This window comes from Miniopterus schreibersii (assembly GCF_964146895.1).
Source record: "Miniopterus schreibersii genome assembly, chromosome: 19".
Lineage (NCBI taxonomy): Eukaryota > Metazoa > Chordata > Mammalia > Chiroptera > Miniopteridae > Miniopterus > Miniopterus schreibersii.
Genome location: NC_138119.1, coordinates 26,790,489 through 26,815,305, shown reverse-complemented (window position 1 = coordinate 26,815,305; position 24,817 = coordinate 26,790,489). Strand labels below are relative to the sequence as shown.

Below are 24,817 nucleotides of genomic sequence, written 5' to 3'. Positions count from 1 at the left end.
CTCTTATGTGCTTTCTTAAACTGTGCTGTAAGGTTCCTTTTCCTGGGCACTGGATTTCAGATGCCTGCAGTGCAAGAATTAAGCAAAAGAGGCTCCTAAGCAATGATGACTATAGCTACACAAGGTAGGTTTACTTTACTTCTAGAGAAGGAACAGCTTCAGGGAATTAAATGAGCTTCTTAGAATTGTATGTAAAAAAAAAAAAAAAAAAGTTGGCTAAATGAACAAACATATCTGATTTTCTTAAAGTATCTGATTATAGCTAACAAGAAGCAAGAAAAGTAAGGAAAGGCTGTTCAGGTCCCACTAAAAGGCAAAGCTAACTCTCCCAATTTGTTCTGAATACATATGTGCATATATAGATACAGATCTAGACATAGACACTTAAGAGGGTAAAAGCATACCAGGAATGTAAGAGGATTCTATTACATTACTTAAAGAGTCATCACTTCCAAACCTTTGAACTTTGGGGGAGGGGATATCTGAAACTTCCTATTTCCCAGTCCCCAAAACCTAAAATTTAAGAAAATAATATTTTCAAAACATTTCATACTTTTCACCAAACTAGTTCTTTGGCTGACTTAATACCATGAAAACACACCTTCTGAAAACCTAAGACGATGCCTGGGTTATACAGCTTTCCCCACCCTTCGTAGATGAATTTATTGCTTGATTTGGAAGGACTGGGAAAATGGTTCCGCTTCATGCAAACACACTGAAGACAGAGGACTCAAAAGAAGGGGGGTAGTGAGAGGAGCCAAAGGCTATGCTGAGCCCAGGCCTGCCTGGGCACTGCAGGGAAACGCTAGGCAGGGGGCAGGCTCTGTGCTCCACTCAACACCTTGAAGATGCTTTAAAAGAGCTGTTCTAACACCAGTGCCCAAGGGTGCTGCTTGGTTACTGAGCCTGTCAAATACACAAGCTACACTGTTAGCACCATTTGCCTCTGCCTTTGAGTTAGGGATCAGAGAGAGATGCAACAAGAATTAGAAGGCAGCAAAATATTGGTTCCCTTCTCTTTTTTTTTTTTGATGAAAAGCTCTATAAACAAGGCCCTTGTTTCCAACAGTGTATTTATTCTCTAAAATAGCCATAAATCCTAAAAATTAATCATCTAAAATTTTATTTAATTTTATTTACTCTTCTAACTTTCACATTCCATTTTATCTAAAAACTCATAAACTTCTGAGTTCACATTTTATAGAGAAAATTATTTTTCTGACTTTTTCTAGGTTTTCTGCCCATCTCACTGACTGGGGGAGTTCAGCAGTTTTAAGTCTGTGGGAACCATGTTTTAGGCCTTTGATCTTCCCAGTGCAGTGCGTGACGTGGAGATGATATCGCCATAAATATTCCTGAGTAAACGCTGAATGAGAGCAAGGCGGTTCCCACACTGAGTAAGCCATTTTCTTTTTCTGAAAGACACCAGGATAGACGGTCCAAGAGAAGAGCCCTGATTATAAATACCTGCAGGTACTGCTTTTCTGCATCACTTCTGCCCTGTGATAGCCGGACAGCTTGCAAAATCCATCATTGCTGTACACGATAGGCCAGTCCACTATCTGGGCATTCCCCAACACAAAATTAGTATCTGTTTAAAAAAAAAAAAAAAAAGAAGGGGCATATGAAGTAAAACATTAGTTGAGATTCAATGAAGACATAAATAATGTCATCTATGCCAGGTAATTTTGCTTCCCTCCATAACAGTCTCTTGAACAGGGAAGAAGCCCTTCGAGGAATCCGAAAGAACAGTAATTCAGAGCAAATAATCTGAATACAAATGATAAGGTTACTATACCCCAAGAAGAAGTATACAAAGAAAACATGCTTAACCAACCAACCAACAAATCCTGTAGAAATTCAGCGATTCCCATGGGACATTTTCCAGTCTGAATTTTCATCTCAGTGACAGTATTCTAGTAATATGAAACAAGAGAGATCCCAAGATAATTTATTCTGTGCTCCATCTGGCATCTGAGGCTTGTCAGTCTTTTGGTCAGAAGCTACAAATTGGCCTTGGTGACCCTGATTGACATTTGCCCATCCCAGGAGGAGAAGGCCTTCTTAGAGGGGCAGAGGAAGGGAACAGAGGACTTGCCTCTTGGAACATACACACCACAGACAGCCCTCCTCTCGGTGAGGAAGAGACTAGCCCCTGCTAATACAAGAGCTTTGGTGGAGATGCTCGCAATGGCGAGACCTCCTTGCTGAGTCTGAGATTTTGTAGCCACAGAAGCTGCATTCCAGAGCTCTTTCACAGAGCACCAGCCCACCACTCACTTCTGCTGCAGGGATTAAGAAAGCCAGATATATCCAGCTGCTTGGTGTGTTCTCACCACTTCCCACATACTTTTCTAAATCTTCACCCCAGGATATGTTTATTGATTTTAGAGAGAGAGAACGAGCGGGAGGGATGGAGGGAAGGAGGGAGACAGTGGGAGAGAGAGACGTCGATGTGAGAGAGCAACATGGATCGATTGGTTGGCTCTGGTTCGAGCCCCAACTGGGGATCAATCCCGCAAACTAGGTATGTGCCCTGACTGGGAATCCTGTCACTTGAACACTTAGAGGCCACTGTAGGGTTATTAATTGGGCTAATTTCAATATTACTATGTCTCAGGGAATGTGGAGGCCTGCAGAGAGGGAGAGAGACAGGGAATGGGCAGTCTCGGAGCAGTCAGGACACATGCAACATACATTGATCAATTTTGCCATACTATATGGGTGCTTTTCATGGCACCCCAAAACAATTATAATAGCAACATCAAAGATCCAAACATAACAATAATGAAAAATTTTAAATATTGCAAGAATTGCCAAAATGTCACACAGAGACACAAAGTGAGCAAATGCTGTTGAAGAAAAAGGGCACCATAGACTTGCTTAATACAGGGTTGCCACAAACCTTCCATTTGGAGGGGGGAAAAAATGCAATATCTGCAAAGCTCAATAAAGTGAAGTGCAATAAAATGAGGTGATCCTGTACTTTTCTGAGTACCCACTAGGTAACAAGCATAATGCAAGACCCTGGCAATATCTACCTTGCAAAGACGTGGTGCGTACACTCCACGAACTTATTAGAGCAAAGAGACATGTGCACAGCTAAATAAAGAGGTGAGAAAATGATTAATTCTGTTTAAGGGAAGTAAAGGACTGTGATTTAGGGGAGCACACCTGAGCTTGCTCTAGTCTGGAAGGCTGAGTAAGATTCACTTAAATGTTCCAATGCCTAATATATAACTGCTAGAGATGATGCAAAAACAATATTCATAAACATGAACGTATGATGCCTGCCTTTGGTGAACTCAAAAGGTTGTGGAAGGAAGAAAACATTCTATACAGAGGACTCAGCACAAACAAAGGTCTGGCAGCAAAGTTTAAAACTTGGATGGCAGGAAAAGAAATTAGAGGCATAAAAAAAAACACACCACAAAACTGTGCAAGAAAGGAAACCAAAATACACTATATCCCATCATTGTCATAACTGTAAACATCTTATTCATTTCCAATTTTTAAAATCAGCATAGTCAAGCATGGACTATTTAATTATTAAGTATCTAACTATAACATCATCAATCCTGACCCTGTAAAAATACAAACGATAAGCTTGGAGAAATAAAACAATCCTAAGATGGTGTCTCGAGCTGCTATAACAAAAAAGAAAGGTAATAGTATTTTACTTAAAATTGCAAAAATAACCAATAAGGGAGCAATATAATCTTAGGAGGTAGAAAGTAAATAAAGTGAGCTGAAACCTCAGCCAAATTAACAGAAGTCATGAGATATCTAAAGTTAATAAATGGAGAAATAGTTGTGATGCATGTTATTTAGAGACATGGGAGAAATTATAAGAAGAAACAGCTGACATTAGACCATGTGGTCTTTGGTGAGCAGAATGGGCAAAGGGACATGGTATAGGATGGTTGTTTTTCTTTATAAACCCTTCCATTTGATTTTTTTTTTAACCATGAGCATATATTACTTTGATAAAAATAAGTATATTCTTAATTTTTAATGAATTTAAACAGAAAAGATTAAGTTATTGATTTACTAAACGGTGACACCAGGATATATTTCAAGCTCCAGATATCACTGCAATTTCTCATAAAAGTATTCTGGGTCAACCTTTAAAGGCAGTCATCATGTCTCAGGCATTCCCACTGTCCCTGGGGAGCATATTCACCTACAGCCTTGTTGGGGGGAAAACCAAGTAAGTCCACTAGCATCTTCTTTGACTTTAGAAAGGAAACAGACAGGAAGTGCCGTAAGAACAGAATCATCACTCAGAGGATTTCCCATTGTAGAATTTACAATTCCAAAACAGTTTCTCTACTGCTAACCCAAGCAAGAAATGAGAGCCTGCAGGGAGCAAGATTCCCACCTCCCGGCAGAAGGTCCAGGCATCCCTTCTTATCCAGGGACAGGGGCCAGTGGAGGAGAGAATTCTAGTCCCAGACAGAAAGCCATCTGCCTCCAGCAGGAAAGTGAGTCTTACTCTCTCTCCTGCCCTGGGACGCACATGTGACCCCGCTCTGCTTGGCTGGAAAAGGGGCATATTCTCGATTATCTTCAAGTTATGAACTACAAATAATTGACGTGAAAATTAACTTCCAGAACACAATCTGTTGCAAGACCAGAACTACCCATACAAATACCATAACGTCCCATAGCTCATCAGGAACTAAGGGGTCCACATAAGCTATTTTCCAAGTATTACTGAGAGTGGGTAGCATCTGTCGATATTTTACTTTGTTCCAGGCTCCATACTAAGTATTTTATTATATATTAAGATTTTTTAAATCTTTACAACAATCTTTATGAGGCGGTATTACTTCACTGAATGAGGTGTCATGGATTTCATTTTGCTCATGGAGAAACTGAGTTTCTGAGGACATAGTCATAACAAATTACAGTTGGGATTGAACCAGGGTCTATCCGGCTTCAACATCCATGCTTTTAATCATTATATTACATAGTCTCCTTCTTATTCCATTTCAAATACTCAAATCAGACCATTTCTATGAAAATCTTTATAACACCTAATATTTATGAGCCTTCCTATAAAAATATACTAAGTATAATAAGATTTTTTAATTGCTGAGTCAACATTACCAGTATTGTCAGTGTATATTATGATTTACCTTGTGATATGCAATGATGCCCTCAGGAAATACTGACATTGGTAGAAGTAATGGCTCCTCCTATAAATGCCTGGGCTCTCCTGTCAGTCTTTGCAATGTTTTGTCTCTTCTCTCACTTACAAACCATGGCCTCTTACTTCTTAAAATGTAGTGTGCTGACGTATTTCTATAACAGTCTTGCTTCCACACAGTGACTGGAGCAGAGGAGGGACAGAGGAGAGGCAGAGAAAAGGGGAGAATTTGTGCCTGGATTCCCATTTGAGACTCAGGGGTAGGAGAGAACACCACATTAGTGACTCAAAAGTGTTGCACAGCAAACCTGGCTGTGTTAGCACTACTGAGCCTCCCTCCACTCCCATAGGGCCTGCAAAGAATCCAGAAGTTCCCAACTGCCCCGCTGCTGCTGCTGCTGCTGAAGTTGCATGAACAGATGGTTATCACAGTGGAGTAAGGTGACCAAAGGCCATGTTTTATGAGACTGCCAAGCCAAAGATCAACTTGAGGGTTCAGGCAAATATCAGAAGTAAGCTTCAGGGTGAGTGAGAACGAGAGAGACAGAGAGAGAATGTGTAGATGTATAGGTTTGGGACAGGGCACCAAGTTCTTTTCAATCCAAAGAATGGAACATACGTTCACCAGCTGCAAACTTGAGCCCCACAGATCAGTTGGTCACCCAGTGACCAGCACACCAGAGCTATTGCCAGAGACCCAAGAAACTAGAAGGAGAATATAAGACTCTGCATCTGGGGATCTAAGGCCCCAGAGGCCATGCCAAGTGCTTGCCTCCACCCCACATACCATCTTGGAGAGAAACGATGCGATGGGTAGAATTGGCATCTGAACCCAAGAGAAACCCACAAAGATTACTTAAACTGGAAGAGCCTGAGATACCATTAACTGGGAAGTTCAGAGTCCCCCATAACTAGTCTCCCCTTGCTTTTCAGTGAGGTGGGAGCTTGGAAGGGAGAGAAGATCCATTAAATAAAATAAAGAAGTGAACCTAGGTGGGTCTGAGTCAATTTGCCACAAAGCCTCCAGAAGTATGTCTGCCGTAAGACGAGAAAGGCTTCAGAAAGCAGGAAATCTTTTAAAAAGTGCCTAAATTGTGGCACAAAGACTCCATGACAGCAACTTTGCTGAGTCAAGGTTTCTTAATTCCTCCAGGCGGCTGGCAACGTTCCCGCTGGTTCGGAATGCCAAGTAAGAGGGCTCTAGTGAGGGGAAGCTAACTTCCCAGCCAAACGGAGCAGCGTGCGTTCCACATCCAAACCCAGGCTGCTCTGGGATCAGTCACTGTTTCCAAATTCAGTGAATGAAAACTTACTTTGAAGCCAAGCAAAGCTTAATTAAGAAAGTAACCCACTGCATGAACAAAACATCAAAAAACATAATCTCCCAAGTTTGCATCAATACTGGCCTGGTCTGCATAGATGATATTAGAGAGTCTAAAGAGAATTGTTAGGACATCTGCCATTCTTCACTGATGAAAAGAACACTGTCTTAGTCATTGTCTTCATCATCATCATCATCATCACCATCATGAAACGTGTTAATAGTCACTGGATCATTACTCCATGAGGCGGACAGGCTCTAGTTTTGGGCCCATTTTTGTAGATATTGAAAGAGGGCTTAGCAGTTGAAGGAAATTTTCTTAGATCATGCAACTAATAGAGCTGGGACTGTCCAACGCTGTATTTAGTCAAGGTTCTCCACAGAAACATAACTACTAAGAGGTATATATGTAAAGAGATTTACTACAAGGAATTGGCTCAGGTGATTATGAATGCCAACAAGTCCCAAAAACTGTAGCTGTCAATCTGGAGACCCAAGAGAGCCAATGGTGTAGTTTTAGTTTGAGTCTGAAGGCCTGAGAACCAGGAGAGCTGGTAATTCAAGTTCCAGTCTGAAGGTGGGCAGGCTCAAGAGACCAGGAAGAACCATCGTTTCAGTTCAAACCCAAAGGTCGAAAGAAAACCAACGTCTCAGCTCAAAGCAATCGGGCAGGAAAAATTCCCTCTGATTCGGGGAAAATCAGCCCTTTGTTCTATTCAGGCCTTCAACTAACTGATTGGATGAGGCCCACCCACATTAGAGAGGGCAATCTGCTTTGCTCGGTCTGCCAATTTAAATGTTAAACTCATCCAAAAACACTCACGGAAACACCCTGAGTAATGTCTGTCCAGATACCTGGGCATTTCATACCCAATCAAGTTGACACATAAAATTAATCATCACAAACACCAAAGTCAATGCTCCTAACTATATAACATTCTGCAATAATCTTTAACAAAATCAGTACGGCCATAGCTCACAAATTCTACAACTCCCTCTAAGTCCTTGATAGTACTCCAGGACTCTAGGTTTGGCAGAAATGAGTACCTTTCTATAGCTCTATTTCAATAAAGAGTTTTTATGAGGTCAACACTTATCCTTCCACACCTGAAATTTCCACTAGAGGAAGCAGTGTCTGCCCATCCCCAGGAAGAACTGCTGTAATGAATACTCTCGACCCCTTTCGCCATCCCCTTCACGTATACCTCTCTAAGTAGACTAACCAGATATCAGTAAGTATCCCAAGAGCAGGAGAAATCCACTCTGTGTGTCTTGGCTTCTCAGACTTGCCTGTGCTCCAGAGTGGTGGGGGAAGAGCGGGCTTGAGCTACTTGTCTCCTTGTGATACTCAGGATGCACTTGTGACAGGCCTGCCAGCCCTGTGCTCTGTCACCTCCAGCTTCTTGGCCCAGGAGCAGGTCAGTTGCTCATGATCCAGAAGCCAAAATCTAGGCTTGAGGAAGAAGACAAGTGGCACTGCCATATTTTTCAATCCAGTTTAACAGTAATAATGCCGAGACTTTTTGACCCTTGTTGGACTCTTTCAGACAGTCTTCAATTGAGTAAAAACCTGGGGGAATGGAGGTAAATAAGCTCCAACAAACAAAGGTCAAAACTCCAAGATCCCAGAGTATTGAGATGTCACCCATTGTCTTGCCTCCTGGCACTGCCAAATCACACAGGTGAGAATCTTCACAAAACACCCACAGGGGAAGAGTCAGTACCATCCCTTTCAGAAGGCTGCTGGTGCTCTGTCAGTCCTTTCCACTTTCTCTTTCTTTTTTAAAAAATATATGTATATATTTAGAAGAGACCAGCAGCCCCTTACATGTCTCAGCCTTCAGCTCTATGGCAGCTGGTACTGTCAAAGCATCACTGTGAACAGTTGAATGTTTATAAACACTAGTAGCTCCCCACCCACCCACACAAAAAACTGCCTCCTTGCGTTCATGTGCTTATTAAGTCCTCTCCCCTTGAACCTGGATGGGCCTGTGATCTGCTTCAACCAATAAACTGCAGTAGAATGGATGCCATGTCAATGCCACGCCTAGGCGTTAAGGCCTGGAAGCTTCTGCTTCTGCCCTCGGGGAGCCCAGAGCTGCCCTGTGAGAAGTCCAGCCATACTACTGGAGGGACGGGTGGACTTTACGAGCAGAGGCCACCTGGTGAGAAAGAGGCCCTGAGACTGCGTGGAGCAGCTCTGAGGAACCTAGTCAACAATGAAACCAACGGGGGAATGGGGAGTAAAAGACACCCCGGGAGTCCACCCATCTTCTTCCCCTTCCCCAGAAACCCCTACGGTTCCCAGGGCACCATCTGAAAGAACAGCAGGGGCTAGGGGACAAGTTGGGTTCTAGTGGCAGTGTTGCCCCTACAGAGCTGTGTGGGTGAGTTCCTACATCTCTGTGGGTCTCACTGGAGTAAACCAGAGGATCTCCATGCTTCTGGCACAATGAAAGCTGACTCTCTTAAGTAAATGGATTCTTAACAATAAAGCAGGTGCGTCTCTGCAACCTGCAACCCGCCCACCCCACCCGGCATTAGTCTGAGACATCACTTCTTTAACGCTGGACTCTGTAGAGCAGGGGTCACTTTTTAAGCTGGAGAACTGAGAACACAAATTGTTGGTAGTTATAAAATAGTCAGGGGAAGGTGAGTAAAGCATAGGAAATATAGTTAACTGTATTAATATAGTTAATAGGAAGTAAGTAAAGCACAGGAAACAAAGTAAAGCATAGGAATCATACTTAAAACACAGGAAATGTAGTTAATATAATTTAAGTATAAATGTAGTAACTATGCATGGTGCCAGTTGGGGTACTGGAACTATCAAGGGGAACACTATGTAAAATATATGATTGTCTGACCACTAAGCTGTACACCCAAAACCAATACAAAACAAATTGAAAATTAATAAGTAAATAAAAATACCAGAAACTTAATTTCTAAACTTAACTAAGTGGGAAGCGACACATTTCAGGCGAACCATGCTGTATTGGGCTTTTGCTTAATAGAACTGTTTGGGTTTAGAAACATGATGTGATGTGCAATATAAAATAAAAAGGTACCTTAAGGTCAAAGGGTTCTACAGTAGCAATAAATTACATGTTGGCGTTTCCTTTTATACATACAGGAAATACCTAACCGCACCTTTGGAACCAGTAAAACCCAGGTAACACATAGGCTCTTGATACATATATGGCTCTGCAGGTAGAACGTGTACTTCCAATCAGCCAGTGGCCTATCGTGAAGCACCAAGCCTGCCAACAATTCATATTTTTCTAAACCTACCAAGTGCCTCCCACATTGTTGGGTAAGATGTGTGGGTTCCACCTGGCTGCCCCGGCCATGATTTATTCATTGGCTCTCCTCTGAAAGTTCCCTCTGTCTCCAGGTTTTGATGCAAATTAGCCAGATTCTCCAGCCTCCCTCTGATGCCTTTTGACCCCTTGAGAGTCTTTAGCTGCAAGAGTGAATGTACGGTTCCCTAAATTCAACCCTCCTAAGCCTGCACACAGTTTGCCTCCTTGTAGGAGGAAACAAACATTTCTCTAAAAATTGCAAAGGCTCCCCTCCCCCACCATGTGAAGTTTCCTCAGCTGATCGGGCCTGAGCCAAGCTGCACTGCGGCAGTCAAGCGTGTCAGAATCATTCCAAACCTACCATTTGCCCATAAAACATAACAAAGAGATATTCTAAAAAGAAATTATGGGAAAATTGCTTTTCACCATAATTACCACCAATATAACAAAGGAGAAACTAACCAAAGCAATGACTTAGAAAAGTGTCTCCATTTGGGCCCCATTAGGCAAGCAGCTCACAGAAGCGTATGACTGCCCACCAACACTGGCCATTTAGAGGGCTACGGTAAAAAATTCCACCGTGTGCTTCTAACAACTTCGGGTATTTTTACTTAGAGAACACTTGGCAATGGTATAGATTACTAAGGGTATTGGTGCTCTTACAAAAAACACGTGGGAGTAAAAATATATTTCCCTTTATTTTAAAACAACAGAAAAAATAATGATTGAAATAATAGAATAGGACAAGAAGTTTGTCCCCAAGCAGTAAACAAAGACCAGGAAACAATGGTTTGATTTGCTGGACCTTAAATAAAATCTATGCCAGAAATCAATTTTTTAATAAACCAAAAGGACAGATCAAGATTTGGTAACATTGGGGAGCAAGGAGAGGATAGGATGGAAAGTAAGCAGCTTAGTAGGTACGATACACCTAAATAAGACGTCTAAACTCTTGATTATCAGCAAGCCACTCTGTGGCTCTATTGTATGTTTTCAACAGCAAAGTTCCATGAAAGGCACTCTTGTAAATTGTCAAGGGCCCAATCTTTGCACAATACAAACTGAACTCCCTAGAGATTCAATAGTTATTTGCTTTGCCTTTGACTTTAATATCCTACAGAAATACATTTTTTATTAAGTCAGTAAATTACAATGGGGAGGTTTCAATTTCAAAAGCAAACTCAAACACTGCATTTACTGGGTAGTTATCACTAAGTACACGGTTTCCAAAACATGACCTCCATCTTCTTTCAGCATCAAATTAAAGCATTTTAAAACAATAAAAATAGGTGAATCCATTTCACAAGCAGTATGGAAGAGAAAGAATATACATGAAATTGTGTTAGAAATGCAGAGATTTTTTTACTACTCAGTGATGCTTTACTTAATAAATAAGAGGTCAGTGATATGCTGAATTACTGTTGGGAAATATTTATTTGTGTAATCACTTGCTAAAAAGTGGTACAATAAATTAATCAACAGTTATTCTCATTTTTATAGTCATAATACTTTCTTAATGCACAGCTGTACATATTATAGGCACTTTGAACAAAACTATTAAGCCATTATTGAATAGTACCAAAAAATTCATTCCCAGAACCTCCCAAAATAACAGTGCTTCAAAGTAAGCAATATAAAAATATTAAATGGTACTAGAAAAAGACCTTTTTAAGTTAGCTTTACATTTGCCTCATCTGTTATTTTAAAACTTTCCTAGTAAATGGCTCAGTAAGGATGGGGTATAGCACCAGGATGGAAGGAAGGGAATCTCAGAGCAGCTCAGTTCAATGCAACACATGTTTGAGCATCTACTTTGCCCCAGACATGGCAGGAAGGCAGGGGACACATCTGTCCACTTGAAAGCTATGTCCAACTTCCCTATCTGGCTTTATCTGTCCCATTCTACACAGCACATAACTCCATATCCATTCCCCAACCCAGTCCCCAGGCACAGCAGACTAGACCAGGAGTGGACAACTGGCCAAACAACCCATAGTCAGGGCTGGGCCAACTAGATTTTCTCTCCAGAACAAAAACTAAGACTGAGGCTGTGAGTTCTGTAAAGCTGAGCACGTACATTCTGGTGGGTGGATGGGGAAAAGTAGTCTTGAGAGAGAAATGGGGACAGGTGCACAGAACAGTAGCTATGAGGCATGTGAAGGAAGCAATGGACAGAGACAGACAGACAGGGGCAGAATTGGTTTTAGAAGGAGGCAGAGACTACAGACAAAGACAGACAGCAAACAAGGACAGATAGAGGGAGATGACACACAGATAGTGACAAAGACAGATAACAGACAGAGACGCAGACAGGAATACAGAAAAAAGGCAGACGGCAACAGAGACAGACAACAGAGACAGACAACAGAGACGAGCCATGGCAGGCAACAACGGGCAGAAACAGGCAGGCAGGAAGACAGACAGAGAGGGAGGGAATGGAGGGACATGGAATGTGGGGACAGGGGACAGGCCAACAGAGAGCGCACGTACAAGGGTGAGAGCCAGAGCCGAAGAATGGGCACCCAAGGGCAAGAAAGAGACAGGCAGCCAGACCTGGAGGGTGAGAGGCCAAGGTTGTTGGAGACAGTACAGGAGAGAGTAAGGAGGGAGACTGAGACCAACAGCCAGAGGGAGATACAGGGAGAAGAAAACCAGAAAACTTAAAGAGAAGGCGTTAGGCAGACAAATGAGAGGTTGGGATTGGAAAGTTGGGGGAGACGATGATAAAGTTAACTCATACATGGGGACCCACAAAATGGCCTGGCCACGTCACAGCTCTAAACCTAAGTTACCCAGCACGGGAAACGCTTCATTGTCAAGGAAACCTACCACCAACCACAGTCCTCCACCCCAGGGGCAGCCAGCTTACCTTACCCAAGACAACAGGACCTGCTGGCCAAGCTCCCAGGCCATCCCCCCGCTGCTGCGCTGCTGCCTTAAATGTCCTGCAAGCTCGCTCTTGCCCAAATCCGTCGGGAAGAGCGCTCCACCGCACTCACCCAGGCCGCGGGTTGCTCTCCCTTAAATAAAGGCCATCAAACTTCAACTGAATTGTTTCCTTTCTGTCGTCTGACAGGAATGACAGAAAGCTGCATGCAATGAAGTGGGCCAGAGCGCAATTCCTGGATGTTCTAGGGAGTGAGAAGAGTCTAAAGTGGAATTTCATCGGACTGAAGACGGACTAGAACTCGGGACCTCCTCCGTCTTTAAAACGTATCAGCTGTTACTTCCACAGCGTGGATCGAGCACACCCATTTATTTTCTCGTCCCTGACGGATGGCTGAAAAGTTAAGTGGAGTAGACCCACAACAACAAAGAGAAGGGAGTTACCAGCAGGCTTGAGCTCCATTTCTGGAAGGTGAAAAGCAGGCAGAAGATGATGTGTGGCAGAGGAAGCTACGATTTAAAATTTCCAGAGGGATCTAGGCAAGGAGGGGGGTAATGGTCCAGCAGGTCTCTGCGGAGACTTAGGACAATGAAATGCCAGGTACTACTAGAGGCACCAGTGAGATGTGAGCAAAAACTGGGAAACAAATTGAAAGTCTACAGACAAAAGGTGCACTCACTCTCTGACACACACCCTCCATCCACACACCCTGGCAGCTGAGCATTTACCTCTCTAGTAAAGAAATGCATGGGGCCCGGCCAGAGTGGCTCAGTTGGCTGAGCATCGTCCTGCACACCGAAGGGTTGCCAGTTCAAAGGCAACCAATCGGTGTTTCTCTCTCACCTCGATGTTTCTCTCTCTCTTTCTCAGCATGTCCTTGGGTGAGGATTTTTTTAAAAAGGCAATGGATGGGGTTGTCTTGAGAGCAGTTGTCCCCCAAACTGCAATGTCCATCAGAATTTCCTGCAGGGCTAGCACAAGATAGATAACTGGGCCCCACCCCCAGGGTTTCTGATTCATTAGGTATGAAGTAGGTGCCTGAGAACTGGCATTTCTAACAAGTTTCTAGAGATTTTATTACTAGAAATTAACCAAAGGCAATTTACTTAATCTCTTTAAACCTCAGTTTCTACACTTGGAAAATGGGAATAATAAAAGTACCCACAGAATAGAGTCACAGTGAAGGTTAAAGGAGATGACTCACGTAAAACCTGTGGCACACTGCCAGGCATGCAGGTGAGAAAGCCTATTTAATTTGTCCAAGGTCATGACTAAAACCAATAACTATAAGTGGTGCTTAGAACTAATATTAGCTGGCGTCTACTGTATCTGATAAACTCCCAATTTACTTATGGGCTTACCTGATTTCTGAGAGTATGAAAGTGAAAAAAGATGGAAAAGAAATGTGAAAGTAGCTTATCAAGCCTATAGATGACCAGCTTGCTGAGTTTAAAGCAATGGCAGGCACACACTGCCTGCATCAGGCAGAACACAGGTGTTTTTTGCTACGTTGAAAGAAGTAGCTGAACGCACCACCCCTCCTCACCAAGTTCACCCCGGTGATTGAAAGTGATCTGGACTAAAGGTTGAGAAAGTACTTCATCCAGAGAACGAATAACTGGTTCTATCGGCAGAGACCTGGCAAGAAGACAATGGCACACTTAGATGGGTAATTAGAAGAGTGTTACTGACAAAGGCATGGGTGAGATATTGGTAGTGGTGTGCTGGTAACTCACTGGGGGTGTGGGAGGCCTGCTTGATAACATTTGCCAATTTCTGAGGTGTAAATACTCCAATCATGGCAGATTTCAAGTTACCAAGTTCTGACGTTCCTGAACCAGGAATATGGAAGAGATATGCATGATCAGATCTTGAGAGGTAGTACCAGCCAGCTCACCACTGAGGAAAACCTCAGGGAGAGTGCAGTACTCCAGGGTTAGTAACAGTTGGAAACTTTAAGCCACCTAAACCTACCCAAGCCCAAAGAGAGCAAGCTGGAGATGTAAACTTTATCATTCAAGGGAAAACAGCTAGGCCACGATGACACTGCAGGGAGGAAACTAGGAGAATTAATACCACAACCCCCCCCCTCCTCCCTCCCATCTCACAGTGGGATGCCCCACAAGCTGAAGCCAGCCAGGAGCCAGAAAACACAAGAGACTATTGACGTAATCCACATAGGTCAGCCTCCCAGGATGAAGGACAGCTTGGGAAAGAAAAGGGATGCTCAACTTCATTAGCTTTAAGGGAAATGCAAATCAAAAACAAAATGAGATACCACCTCACCCTTGTTAGAATGACTATTATCAATACGACAAGAAATGTCAAGCATTGGAGAGGATGTGGGGGGGAAAGGAACCCCCTTGTACACTGCCGGTGGGAATGCAAATTGGTGCAGCTTCTATGGAAAACAGTATGGAGGTTCCTCAAAGAATGAAGACTAGAGCTACCATATGACCCAGCAATTCTCCTTCTGGGTATCTACCAGAAACACTTGAAAACACTTATTCGTAAAGATATATGCACCCCTAGGTTCATTGCAGCACTCTTCACAATAGCCAAGACATGGAAATAACCTAAGAGTCCTTGGATGAATGACTGGATAAAGAAGATGTGGTACATACATACAATGGGATACTACTCAGCCGTAAGAAGGATGAAATCTTGAGAGCACCATGCTAAGTGAAATAAGTCTAATGGAAAAGAACAAGAACCATATGATTTTATTCATATGTGGGATATAAAACAAAAAACAACAAACAAACTCATAGACACAGAGAATAGTATGGTGGTTACCAGAGGGAAAGGGGGCCGTGGGAAAACGAAGAGGGTAGAGGGCGTCAAATATATGGTGGCGGGAGACTAGACATTTGGAGGTGAGCACACATGCAATATGCCGATGATGGATTATAAAACTGCATACCTGAAATGTATATAATGTTATTAGCCAATGTTACCCCAATAAATTTAACTTTCAAAAAGAGAGAATGGCTCTAAGGAGGCAAGCAGATGATATGTAGTACACGGGTCATGTAGAGGCTCAAAGCATAACCTTAATAATAGCAGCATAGAACTCTAATCCAGTCAATCCCTATGATGTTGAGAGAAAACAAAAGTAAAGAAAATAAAAACTTAAAAATGCACTTAGATGAAATAAATATAGTCTTATCATTCAAATTAACTCCATTTTCTTCATGGTTGTGAAGTTCTAGTCTAAAATGTGCTTTCCAAATTCACTCTTCATAGAAGTGAAAGTTAAGCAGGAAATAAATATCGGTAAAACTTGCCAATCTGGTATCATCTTGCAAATGCTGATTCCAGCACTCTGAGAATGCCAGTGGAAGGAGGATGCCCATGCTATTGCTTTAAGGGAAAAAGGAGGTAATGAGAGGTCTTTCCTTTTCTTTCCAGAAGCATCTTATGTCCCTGCAGAACCTTTCCAAAGCTCTGACAAACAATGGTTTTGAGACACTCTCAGTGCATTAATTACTATAGGATTAATAATTATAGAATTGATTCAATTAATTTCAGAACATCAGTTTTCTGCAGCATAGGACTAACGGAAAAGTTGTCATTTTAATTTACACAATGAGCAATCTTGGGATGAGTAAGCAAATTGATTCTGATTTTTGGCATAACTCGATAACACCCAATCAGAAGAGTTTTAAATAGTTTTGTCACTCCCAAGAGCGCATGTCTGTTAGAGCAGAGACCATGAAACTGAGGGAGATGTTGAAGCCCAGACTGCACTCTGGTCAGCAAGACGACACCTGCATCGAGAACAAGTGGAGCAGCAAACAAATTCCAGCATCTAGGATATGCTGGAAACTTGCAATGGGTGAGCAACCCAAGAAAGCAGCCAAAGAAGACGGTGAAGAGATAGCCCAGAGGCATGAGGCTTGGTTAAAATCTCAGAACAAAGATCCACACCTTCTGCAATCTTCTTCTTTAAACTGACTTAAAAGGATCTGGTCATCCCACTTCTAACATCAAAAAAAAAGAAATAGCTATGAAATCTAAGAATAATTTTAGGTGAGGAGTTTTATAAGAGGAAAACGTATAGGACGTGTTGACTTGCCATACTCTCTCTTAAACCTTTGGAGAGGTTTACAATGCATGTGTGTCTTCAACGTGGATTCCTCCATAAGAAATCACAACATCTGTCACTTTGGTATTCCCCACCCCGAACATAGGAGGCCCACCATGCTTATGAAACTGAACCACAGACTAGCCTTTGCTTTGTATTTCAATTCGTCTTTGATTTTTTTTAATGCATCCATGAAATCTGTGCCTTTCCCTCAGTCGTTTTGTTTTATTTCTTTCACTAAAATAAACATAAATCATTCACTTCCTAGTTCCTTCCCACTTCCAGCTCTAATTCTTATATAATCTCTGTCCCCAGGGTTTACTGCTTCTCAATTTAAGAAAACGAGCCTTACACACACACACACACACACACACACACACACCCTCTGTATATGCCCTTTGTACACAATTCTAACTGTGCAAGTCTTTCACGTCATTTGTTATCACGTGCGCGTGAGTTCACACTGTGAGAACATTGCAACACACAGTAGATACTAATGCCCCCCAAAGGACAAGAGCGAGCTTTATTTTCATTTCTTTTTGATCATGTGCTCACTACTAACATAACCCTAAGTGACCCTGTTTTATTACATGATTGTTTGGACAATGTCATTATTGAAAGGAAGAAAAAAAAGAGGGGAAAATACCAAGTGTTGGCAAGGATGTGGAGTGATAAGAACCCTCTGACTCTCCTGGCGGGAGTGTAAATTGATATGAACCCTTCGGAAAATTGTTTGGCAGCCTCTACACCAGTTAAATATATGCATCTAGGCATATACCCAATATATGTCCACGTGCCCCAAAAGACATGTGCAAGAATGTTTGTAGCAGCATTAATAGCAAAATACTTGAGACAACTCACATGTTGTTGGAGGGGTTCATTGAGAGGATGTGATCTGCCAGTTGGCTCTTGAGCTGGACCCAGGCAATCTCAGGCTCCTCAGCCCCTGCCCTGTCCTTGGAATGCATGTTCTGCCCACGGCTCCCACAGTGGGACCTATTTCAAGGACACAGCCTTGAGAAATTAAGGTGCTGTTGAAACCATCTGGCCTGACACGCGAATGAATCAAGTTAAGGCCTCTTTGTAAACTTTTAAAATTCTGGCAGGCGGGGCAGAGATCTACCCATCTGCAGCCTTGTTTGTAAACTCCCTTGTTTACTGAGCCTGCCACCTATCACTGCGGAGTGGTCTGCCTCTTTCCTCGGTCTCTCCTTGCCTTCTGTGTACAGGGGCCAATTTGCAAATGAACACGTGTCCATCAACAGCATTCAGAATGGATGAATGATGGGTGTGTTATGATCATACCATAAAGTACCACACAGCAGTGACAATGAAACCCCACAGGACACGCAGCAACAGGGATGGATCTCCAACTGACAAAAGAACACGTGCTGCTGGGTCCCGTGTAAATAAAGCTCAAAAACAGAACAAATAAACTACAGTGCTCAGGAACTCAAAACAAGGTGGTAAAATTAGGAGGAAATGCAAGTGATCACCTTAAAATCGGGAGACAGTTCCCTTTGGAGAGCAAGGGACTTGGGATCAGGAGCTTCCGGAGAGCTGGTGACATTCGATTTCTTGACACAGGTGGTGGCTGCACAGTATTTGCTTCATACAAATGCATTAAGCTGTACAAAATTATTTTATGTGCCTTCCTATTGTGGTATTAAACAATTTTTAAAAGGTTAAAAAGGGAGACAAGAATCAAGACAACTGTTACCAAGCTACAAAAAAAAAAAGTTTTTCAGGTGGAAAAGGGAGTGGGCTAGGTCAGTTTCATTCCACAGGGCAGACCTCAAACGAGTGGTAGCTGGGAGAGGGCAGGTTTTGGTGACACCAAACAATGACACCAACAATAAGAACAGGGCAGGGAGGAGAAAAGAGAAGAGAAACGCAGAAAAGAAAACAATGAAAAGAACAAAGAAGGGGAGGGAAGAGGAGGGGAGGAGGGAAGGGGAGGGAGGAAGGGGAAGGGAAAGAAGAAGGGGGGAGGAAAGGGGGGAGGAGAGAGGGAGAGGAAAGGAGTTCACAACTACGGTTTCTTGGAAACAGAACATTCCTCGTAAGAGAGTGAGTGTCCCATCACTGGAACTATTCAAGCATGGGCTAGAAAACCACTGGGAGGGATGTTCCGGAGATGATTCAAACAGCAGAAAAGGAACTGTAAAGAATGTCCCTTCAGACCTAAGTTTCCGTGATTCTCCTTCTCACCCATTACAGGTGTGGCCACTTAAAGAAAGAAACAAAAAATCCAAAAACAAACCATGGCCCAGATATCCTAAATATATAAAGCAGACACTCACTTTTCAAAACAGGTTCCTTTCAGTAAAGAACTAAAGTACATTTTAAATGTTTGTTTCCAAGCCATTAACTGTCTAACCAAAAATACAGGGGGGCAGAGAATGAGGAACTTCTAGGGGACGCTGAAGGACCCACTGCCCAATGAAGCTCCATCATAAATGAAGAGCTGGTGTCAGGGAAAAAGGAAGCCAGAGATTCGGTTTACCCACATACTCCTCAAATGCATCTATTCTTTAACTATATGTTAATAAAAATAGATGGATTTCATAAAAATCATGGAGTTTGGAGTTTATTGCCTTCTGTGAAATCATAAGACTTCGTCTTCTCAATCCCCCAGCTAATATCAGCCAATAGATTAAACTCTCTGACACTTTCGGAGAAAGACAGCTGAGCCTGGGCTGAAGGTTATCTTAGGATATGTTACAAGAAAAAACAAACTCTGTCGGGCGGGTCATAATCCAGATTATCATCTATTCCCCTTTCAGAGTAAGAATGGATTTTAACTAGTTTTCTGTTTTATAAATATTCCCGTGGCTCAGCACATCTGTGAGGAGACACAACACTACCCCTGGCTCTCATTCTGTTTGTTAACTAATTATATCAACAACCTGAACCAACTTAACACTGTGCAAAAACACAGCTGATTTAGCAATCTGTAAATTATACATGTACATAAATCTGGACCCAAATGTGCTGGGTTTCACTCCTGCTAATGTGCGTGGATTCTTACTGGCACCTACAACTGTTTGATATAGGTTTCTGAGCACTAAAGCATATGTTCTGCTCGGATGGGACCACTTAGGGTAATATTTCTGTAGTTTCCTGGCACTAAGATCTGCCAGCCTTCCCAAGCCAGATCTCCTATTTGCTTCAGCAAGCATTCTGAAAGTAAGTGCCTACAGATTTAAGCAACAATCAAAAAATATTCTGGAGCAGCACTTTTCCAACCATGAATATGAAGAGAAGCAGGCTGGCTTTGTGGCAACGAAGTCAACAGAAGGATTTGAAACGATGGCCAGTATGACCATAAGCAAAATCAAATCAAATCTGGCCCATTCCTGCTGACTGCTGACTACTTACAACTACCCAATTAAGAGATAATTATGAAATCTCTTCAAATAGGATTCAGTATGTATCAAAGAAAGTTAAATTAGGGTTTAGTCCCATCAAGACCAATAAATGCCTTAAAAGTGTTGTTTTTTTAATCCAGTGTCAAGCCAGGAAACATCGTGGAATGGGGGCAAGATCCTTGGACCAAGATTTACTAGAATGTAACCTACTCAGGGTAGGAGGGTTCCTTTTTCTCACTACATCCCCAGTGTTCATTAAGTATGCTCAATAAATCTTTGTGGAATGAATGAACCCAGTCACAACTGCTGATTAGTCCCTAAGCTGCCTTTAACTGCCATTTCTAACTCCCTCTTATGATCTAACCGTAGGTAAACTATTTAACCCAAAACTCTGAAATGGAAACACTGCACCTCCTTTGCTGGCTTCTGAGGATCAAAGGTGATATTTTATGAAAAGTGACTTAATATTTTGTAATGGGCACACAAATGTTATCCTGCTTGTGCCTTTAGCCGAACCATTGACAAAGGTAAAACCACCGCCCTCCCTTGAAACAGAATTAGCTTCTCCTTTGCCCTGTTAATCTGTTTGGATGCGACAGCGTGGCCGTTAGCCAAAATGGATGTTGTTCTTGTTGTTATAACATTTTATTTAATCTCCACTGGGAAATTATGCTTCTCTAGAGAAAGTAATGGTAAAACAAGGAAGGTCATTGCATGGTGTAGCATAAGGAACGTGACACTGGGGTCAAGAGGCTTAGGGCCTCATCAGCTCTGCCCTTAATTATTCGAGGAAAAGTTGGGCTTTAATTTTTTCATCTATACGCTGATGGGGAAGGAGGACACGCTAGATCTCAGGTCTGTCTTATCCTGCAGTTCTGTGAGGTTCCAGAGGCCAGATATTCAAATGCCCCCAAAGTCAGTGCTGTTATCCATTAGCATATAATAAGGATAGTTTTTTTTAAGGATCAGGAAAACAGCTCCACAGGCTAAGTCATAACTCTGAGAAACAATGATGCTACAAGAAAGATGAATGCTATCCTGTGAAGAACACCTACCTCAGGCACTGCTTGCCTGCCACTTTGAGTGTCACTTAATATACCTAGGACTCAGTTTGCTGATCTTTAAAAGAGAAACAAATATATTGCATAAAAACCGCTGGGAGAAAATACCAAATAAAGTGATCAAAAAGTAGTGCTATTTAAAGGTAAGATGTTATTTAAAATACTGTAATGCCCAAAACAAGGCTGGTGGATTTTAGGAGGAGACAATCAATATTTTAAAATAGACTTTTTTCCATCACAGTAAAATAATACGAGGCATGTAGATATTGTGGTATTTCCAAGAGTCCACATTGTTTTCTATTTGTGTTCAGGCAATATTATGAAAGAGATCACTACAAACTTAAATTCCACATTTCAAGATCAGAACCTTTTCTTCTGAAATAACACATAATTTTAAAAGTTCATCCACTTCTCCCAACATGTATTGTTTTTGTTGTTGATGCTGTTTGGTTGGTTGGTTAATTGAAGTCAAGCTTTTGGAAGTGGTGCTGAAACTAAAGTGCCAGACTAAACATATTCCCAGCTAGTTATTCTATTGATGTTCTACATATGCCTATAGAGAAGTGGCTCTAAGATCAACTAAACTAGAAGGTATTCTGCCTTCTCAACTCCAGGATTTTTTAAAATTATGGTATCAGCTTCAGGATTCTTTTTTCTAATTTTTATTTTATTGTGATATTAGCCCCAGGATTCTTAAGTTCCTCCTACCAAACCCAAGGAACCTTGTGACTATTATTACATGTAAGATTCTCTTACTGCCCTTTCCATTCAAAAACATAATATGGTTTACATTAGATACTGGGTTTCCCTCCCACTTAAAGGACTCTGCCTCTTCACCAAAAAAATGAAATTGTTGTTGAGATTTATAAGAAAGTTGATGTCACTGGCAAGGGGACCCCCAAATCTGGAAGACTGCCTCCATACCCCTTAACAGGCCAATAGCAATAGCAATCGCAGCACATTAACTCTTAAATAGTGATTTTATTTTAAAACCTATGAACACCTCCAGCATTTTTATGGCAGAAGAATACATTGTGGCTGTTCATGTAATAATTATCAATTGTCATCCCTTTGCATGCCCAGGTAATAGCTGTGACCTTGCTCTAAAAGCCACCACCTTAGTTAGTTTGGGTGAGAAAGACCTTGAAAGGAAAGGTGACTGACCAGAAACTCTCCCATAGTCTTATTTGTAAGAGGCACATGGTAAACGATCATTTCTAAGAAGTGTTTAATACACAATTTGCTAAACTGGTTTAAGTTTTTTATTATAAGATAAGCTTAAATCACTTTTTAAAGAGTATTTCTTAGTAGCATCAGTCACTTTTCATGACCTTCCCCCTCGCTCCCTAACTAAACCAAAGAGAAGCCCATAGCTTTAACACAAGCTCCTTACACCTCTGAAACCAAGATATTTACACATGTTTAAAGCCCATTTCCTGAGCTAGCGCTTGGGGTCCCAATGAATGTCCTGTCTCTGGAAGGAGAGGGGCCCAGGGCTGGCCGCCTTCCCTGTGCCCCTTCCAACTGCCCGGCTCCCACGGGCTCTGCGAGCGTCTCAGCCAGGGCGCTTCGCTGTGGGTCCTGAGGGCACCTGAAAGGTTTCCTTTCCAGCCCAGCTCTAGGACGCTCGTCCCCCACTGTCCCTCTCAATGCCACGAGGAGGGGAGAGGGGCGGGGAGCGTCGGTTTATTGGGTAACGGAGATCTCCGGGCTCGGTGAGTTTGGGAATTGATAGGTGAGCACGGTTTATGGGCATAAAACACTGTCGTGTTTGGAAGAGAGGGGCTACGGCGGGTTGGACCTGTGACCACCTCGCCGGCTTTGCACCTGTGCCCTCCGCTTCCCACCCGAGTCCAGGAAATTCTGCCCCGCGTGGCCTTAGCGTCCCCTCGAGGCGGGTGGGCGGCCTGGGGCAGCCTGCGGCCGGTCCTAAGACCCGTCCGCACAGCGGGCCCCCCGCTTGGGGGGCGGCGCCGGGGAGCGCAGCCCGGGCGCCCCGCGAGCCTCCGCCGAGGGCTGGGCTGGGCTGGCGGGCGGGGGACGCGCTGCCGCTCCCGGGGCGCCCGGCGCCCCGGCACTTTTCCCAGCACTTCGCTCATCAGCTGTCAGGCTCTCCGCGGAGGACACCAAGAAGGCGTCCCCAGGACACCTCTCCCCTTGGGATGGGGGCCCACCAGCCCCGTGCCCGCCCGGCCCGCCTTTCCCAGCCCCCGAGGCTGCCCGGGCGCCCGCGCCGCGCCTCTGCTGCATCGCTGGCGCCGAGCGCGGGGACGCGTCCGCAATAAAGGCGCGGAGGGAAAGCCTGGGGGCCGGGACCCCAGCGCGCCCCTTACCATTGGACCGCCGGACAATATTCTCCAGAAACGTGTTCTGCGGGGCCACCAGTCCCCTCCTGCCCCCGGCCATGGTCATCCTCCCGGCAGCGGGGAGTCTGGGGGCTGCCCGGCGCGGCTGCTCACGGCAGCAGGAAGCGGGGCGCCGGGCCCGCCTGCGATCCCGGCTCGACGCGCCCCATGCGGCCCACGGGGATCCGGGCGGGCAGGGGCGGCGGCTCCCTCCGGCTGCCAGCCTCGCGCCCGCTTCGCGCCTCCCTCCCCGCCGCCCGCCTCGCCGTGCCCTCGCTCGGGGCTCGCCTCGCCGCAGCCGCCTCCGGGTGGGCGGGGGGAGCCGCGGCGCCCAGGCCCGCGGCGCCCCCTACCGGGCGCGTGCCCCCGCCCGCGGGCCAGCGGGAGACCGAGCCGGGGTCCCTCCGCGGCCCGGAGGCGGCGACCCGCGGCGGGCCAAGGCTGGGCGGGCAGCGCCACCCTGCGGGCGCAGCCGAGGATTGCGCTCAGTGCGCCCGGGGCTGCGCGGAGGAGAGGGCGGCCTGGGCTGCCGGGGCGGGTCCGCTGGCAACAAAGTCTCCAGGAGCCGGGGGAGCGTGACGGTGGAAGTCTCTCCCTTGCTCTGCCTGAGGCCGCAGGCCCTGGAAAGGTCTGAACGCTCTTGGAGCACCTTCCTCCCCCCCTCGGGTTTCTTCGGCTCCTTGGTGGCAGTTGCCCACCTTGATCCCGAAGCCAGTGCTGTGGCACTAATTAATGAAGGTGCCTTGTAGGAGGTCGGACCCGCACAGCCAGCTCCAGAAGAGCGGTCTTGGGTTGTTTTTCAATATAACCAAGAGCCAAATGCAGGCTCTGGACATTTGATAAATTTGCTAACTGACTGACCTGATTTCCAAGCTTATCTAAAGAATCTTTTACCAAAAAGCCAAGAACATATATGAAGATATACATAGCTTTTTTTTTTTTTTTTTTTTTTTTAGCTGAAGCACAAGCTTCAATTATGATCAATGTGTAAGGTTAGGAAACAGGAACAAACTGTCTGACAAACATCAAAACGCTGGGCTTGTCTCTGAGGACAGATGTTTGGGGTAGGGAGTAGGGTGGGCTGGGCAGCTTCCCAAACACTTAACAATTAATAACCGAAACCTTGGCTTGAAGGACAGTGCACACTGCGCAGGATGAGGTGCCCATCTTCACGCCTGCCCCTGGTATAATATATAATAAAGAATCGCATGCACCGAAGGTTTCTGGGTGGGAACCCAGACAACCCTGCTTTGTTCACTGATTCGGAGAGATTCATACCTATGCATACTCT

General features: G+C 44.0%; 1 protein-coding gene across 2 annotated transcripts in view; it reads right to left on the bottom strand.

Annotated features, from left to right (window-relative positions):
* The window catches only part of KCNH1 (potassium voltage-gated channel subfamily H member 1), a gene marked incomplete at both ends in the record, with an annotated part of 265,348 nt that extends 241,755 nt beyond the window's left edge, over positions 1 to 23,593 (bottom strand). For both annotated transcript variants that reach the window (XM_081121280.1, XM_081121281.1), the window contains 2 exons: positions 1,468 to 1,591; positions 23,515 to 23,593. In XM_081121280.1, the coding sequence (XP_080977406.1) occupies positions 1,468 to 1,591; positions 23,515 to 23,593 (203 nt within the window). The remainder of the gene's footprint in view (positions 1 to 1,467; positions 1,592 to 23,514) is intronic.
* Between the last annotated feature and the right edge of the window lie 1,224 nt (positions 23,594 to 24,817).